The 4,390-nt window shown below is 34.9% G+C and overlaps 1 protein-coding gene across 1 annotated transcript; it reads left to right on the plus strand.

The window, feature by feature from the left end:
- The first annotated feature begins 2,551 nt into the window (after positions 1-2,551).
- On the plus strand, positions 2,552-4,152 carry s100w (S100 calcium binding protein W). Its single transcript, XM_052578904.1, has 3 exons — positions 2,552-2,715; positions 2,967-3,109; positions 3,475-4,152. The coding sequence occupies exons 2-3, from the start codon at positions 2,969-2,971 to the stop codon at positions 3,652-3,654; spliced, it is 321 nt and encodes a 106-aa protein (XP_052434864.1). The 5' UTR covers positions 2,552-2,715; positions 2,967-2,968; the 3' UTR covers positions 3,655-4,152.
- Positions 4,153-4,390: the final 238 nt, after the last annotated feature.

Consider the following 4,390-nt stretch of genomic DNA (forward strand, 5'->3'; position numbering starts at 1 on the left):
AATTTAAATTGAAACTAATTACACTAATTCCCGCTTCAAGAGCAACCAGACTGATAGAAACATAGTTTTCTGGTAGACTCATTGGTACTACAGGGACTCTATAGACATTCAAAGAGCAGTCAGATAAAAACTCTTTGTTAATTATTAGCATTTATTCTATCTTAGCTACTGGTTAAAATATTAGTATAAAAATTTATTTGATTACGAACTACACACAATACATAAACATATTTAAACATTTTTTTATTTTCCTGAAATTAGTATTTGTAACTTATACAAATATAAAAAAAAAAAATAAGATTTGTTTTTTTTTAATGCTTTCTACTTCGAATAGATAGCCTATAGGTTGGTCAACTCTCATCCTTTTTATCTAGGCTAAATCCACCATTTACACAACAAGTCATTAAGTAAACTGATTGAACTCAGAATTAACTCTACAATAACAATAATTTATGCATTCCAGCAATCACATTCATTTGTGTTTTGGCCTATCTGTGGATATTCATGATTTTTTTTACCCTCACTGGACCTCATGCACAAGCTAGTGTTTACATGTATAGGCTTTTTATAATAACATTTACATATTAAAATACCCTTTTAGGACTTAGAGTTTAAAATCATAGTTAACTTGATGACACATTTGGTGATTTTAACATGTTCAAGTCCCCTCCCCCTCAGGAACCCACAGTATGTGGACGTGTTTGAAATCCGTGTAAACAGAGCGTTGCAAAGCAACCATGAATGACTCTGGGGTGTGTCAACCACACGAGGTCATGGCAACAGTACTAACTTGTTTTCTTTTTCATCTTCTTCTTCTTCTTCCTCGTCTTCTTCTTCTTCTTCTTCTTCTTCTTCTTCTTCTTCTTCTTCTTCTTCTTCTTCTTCTTCTTCTTCTTCTACGTACTCCGTAAGGCACATATTGTGTGTGAACTTTAAATACATAGCCAAGTTCAGATCTTCACTACAATACGTATGTTGACACAATACTAATAATTATTATGTGTAAATATACAGCCTGCTCACACTGATTCATAAACAAACTGAATGGTACAAGGAAACATTATTTCATTTATTTAATTAGTGTAAAAGTGAAATTAAGTATTTAAAGTGTGCGGAGGGGCGCCGCCCTTCCTGAGCTACACACTTCTAATAATAATAGCCTCTTTTTACCTTAACTGTTAAACATTAGATCATGCTTGAATGTCTGCGTAAAGTTGTTGGAAGTGGCACAGCCCTATAGAAAAAAGTTCCAGCAGCCGGTTTTGTTAATAAATGGCATTTGAACATATAATTATATTTAAGGAAGTTGATCACTAGATGTCAGCAGTATACCACATGACATGAGCACATCGACTCCTCTCCCTCTTCTCCACTCCTTTTCTATTTCTCAACTCGTAGACAAAGAACACTCATTTCCCCCCACAATAGCTCCACAAATGGGATCAAACATGTCTGTGGGTGTTTGCTAAATGCTTAACAGTTTAGAGCACAATTACTGTTCACATCTGTCTCTGATTAATGCAATAAAAAACGACATGCTAACATCAACATATTTGTTTTCCATTATCAGTTTTGATGTCTTATAAAGTGATTTTATTTTGTGCAGTTTCTTTTATATTTTCCTTTTCATATTCTAATTTTAGACATGATCGTTCCTGATGGATCTTCATGTCTATGGTACCTATACACCTACGTGTGTGTGTATATTTGTCTAGGTGTGTGTTTGTGCACTACATTAAAAAATGCTGGGGGCGTATATATGCTCACCATACAGAAGTACTGGCTCTGAACAAAAGAGGGTTAAATAACACACACTTAAAAGTACACACCCTTCACAGTCTACAGATCTGTCACAGAGGTTTGTGACATTGATATGTACTTTGTTGTTTGTTTTATGAAAATAAAAATATATATTCTGTTATCATCCGTGGAAAGTATGTACGGTTAAAGTGAATTCAAAAGGGTGTTGTCTGTTCATCCGGGTGTTTACTTGTTCAGTATCCAAAACTAGATTAATATCAACGTATTACGACACACATGGCTGATAAAGGAAAAGCTTAGATACTGAATAATCCCAGATGGCTTCATTTTTTGTGTACAGCTGCAGATAAAATATGAATGTAGTTTTTTTTTTCAATATGAGTCCATTTTGCAAATATCAGGTATTCTTTGATGCATAAAGACTAGATTTAGAGAGGAGAAGCATGTTATTCCTTCACTTGAATCTTGATATTCAAACCTCCACGAAAATATCAGCAACAGCATCATATAGCTGCACAATGAGTCTTTAATCTTTATCCTAAATGTATTGCTCATTCACATCAGAAAAAAGACATGGAAATATGGCGTTCAGGGCTGGCAACACCCAGGAGAGAGAGCGAAAGAGTCACTAAAATATGAGTCAGATTTCCCATGAAGTCTGACTAGGGAAATCCCCTATATTTTGTTTATTTACTTATTAGTTACCATAATCAAACAGATCAGAATATGATGCTCAAAGCTAAAAAAAAGTGTAACAAAATTTTTTATTTTATTAACGGCATGTGGGTCTCGTAGAACTGGATTGGGTGGCTACAGATCCTTCATAGCATAAGAATGAATCATCCCTTCCATTGTGTGTGCTGTGGAGTATAAAATCTGTGCTTTAAAGCAGTAGACGATTTACTCCAAAAAACCATCTGCTTTACTTCTCTTGGAACCCACCAACCAACCAAGGTAGGTGAATGAAAAAAGAAAGAGAAAAAGAAAATGAGAGTACAAAAAGCAGGAAATACAGAACTACAAAAATAGGACAGAGAAGAAATTTATGGAACTGCAATGAATAATTTTGGGGGTATTTTTGGAACAGGTGTAATTGTGATGTATTGCATTTGCTAAAGACTTTCTGGTTGATAAATGTGCATGAAGAGATGCTAACTGGCATTGGTGCTTGAGATGATTTATCTCTCTTGTTTTCTCTCTTATAGACATGTCTAAGCTGGAGAAAGCCATTGTGGCCATAGTGGAGGTTTTTGAGGAATGTGCAGGGACAGATGAGCAGAAAACCCAACTCAGTATTGCTGAACTTGGACAGCTAATCAAAGCCCAAATTACCAGTCCCGAATTTAAGGTGAGAATTAGTTAGATGCATAGAAAAACGATGAAGTTGTGAGAAAGAAAGCTATTGGCTGGAGGAAGTGAACGCCTCCAACATGTTGCAACAAATCTATTTCCTAATTAAAAGCTGTGCGGTTGTTGTGCAATGTTATCATGGCAACCTGGCATGAGAGGGGTTTACCCTGAGTCATAACATGCATGCATAAAGCTCTACATTTTATCCATCTTTCACTTGCTAATATTCTTTTTAGTGTCTGTTACTCAGTGCCTCCACAAGTTGGTCTTGTTTTTTTTTTTGTTTTTTTTCTCGGCAATACAGCTATGAGTGGTATGCAAGTAATTACAGCATTGACATTCCTCCCTCTATGTCTGTCTCAGGATAAAGTGGATCCAGACAATATTAAGGAGGTCATGGAAGAACTGGATAAGAACCACGATGGTGAAGTGAACTTCCGTGAATACAGCCAGTGTATTGCTGGCCTAGCCAGGGCCTACTACACAAAGAAGCATGGTAAGGACAAGTGCAGAGGAAGGGGCAGGGGTTGTCAGGATAAATGAACACATATCCTTACTCTCCTGATGCACTAGACACTCGCCTTCAACAAGGTCACAAAGTATCTCTCTATAATGTGTAATAATGTTGCAAACAATTTTATATGCTGTAAGACAAAAACAAAAAACGGTTTAAATTGGTGGATAATCTTTTGTAATGCCATTTGCTAATGTTGTAGAAAACATTTCTCAACAGACAGTGTTGTGAAAAATGCTTGTCCTGTCTATAACGAACAAAAAATGGAAAAGTGTAATCAATGTTTCTGAACACCAATAAAACTTTTTATGATCTCATGTTATTTCACATAATTTTGTACATGTTAAAACAATATATATGTACATCAATAATTGGATGCAATGTTTTAAAAAAACCTATGTAACACATACATTTATTTAAATTATTGCATGTCAGGCTTTAATATTATATGGATTTTTGGAGATCATGATATCACGCCATGATGTGCTTTTTTTATCACACAATAAATAATTACAATTCTTATAAAAGATCATTTGTAAACACTCTTTTTCTTTCTAAGCTCACATTTTGCACACTTGTTGAATGAAGCTCTAATCCAGTTGACCTACTTGCTCAATGCAAACGTGCATGCAAATATGTACTTTTAAGAGAATCGCTTTATAACGTTATATGACATTAATGTCTCTGTGACTCACTTCTGTTTTACATATGTGCAGTAACCTTAAGAAAAGCTCAGAATTTGCCATTAAGTATATTTATTACATT

This window comes from Carassius gibelio, chromosome B16, assembly GCF_023724105.1.
Source record: "Carassius gibelio isolate Cgi1373 ecotype wild population from Czech Republic chromosome B16, carGib1.2-hapl.c, whole genome shotgun sequence".
Taxonomy (NCBI): Eukaryota; Metazoa; Chordata; class Actinopteri; order Cypriniformes; family Cyprinidae; genus Carassius; species Carassius gibelio.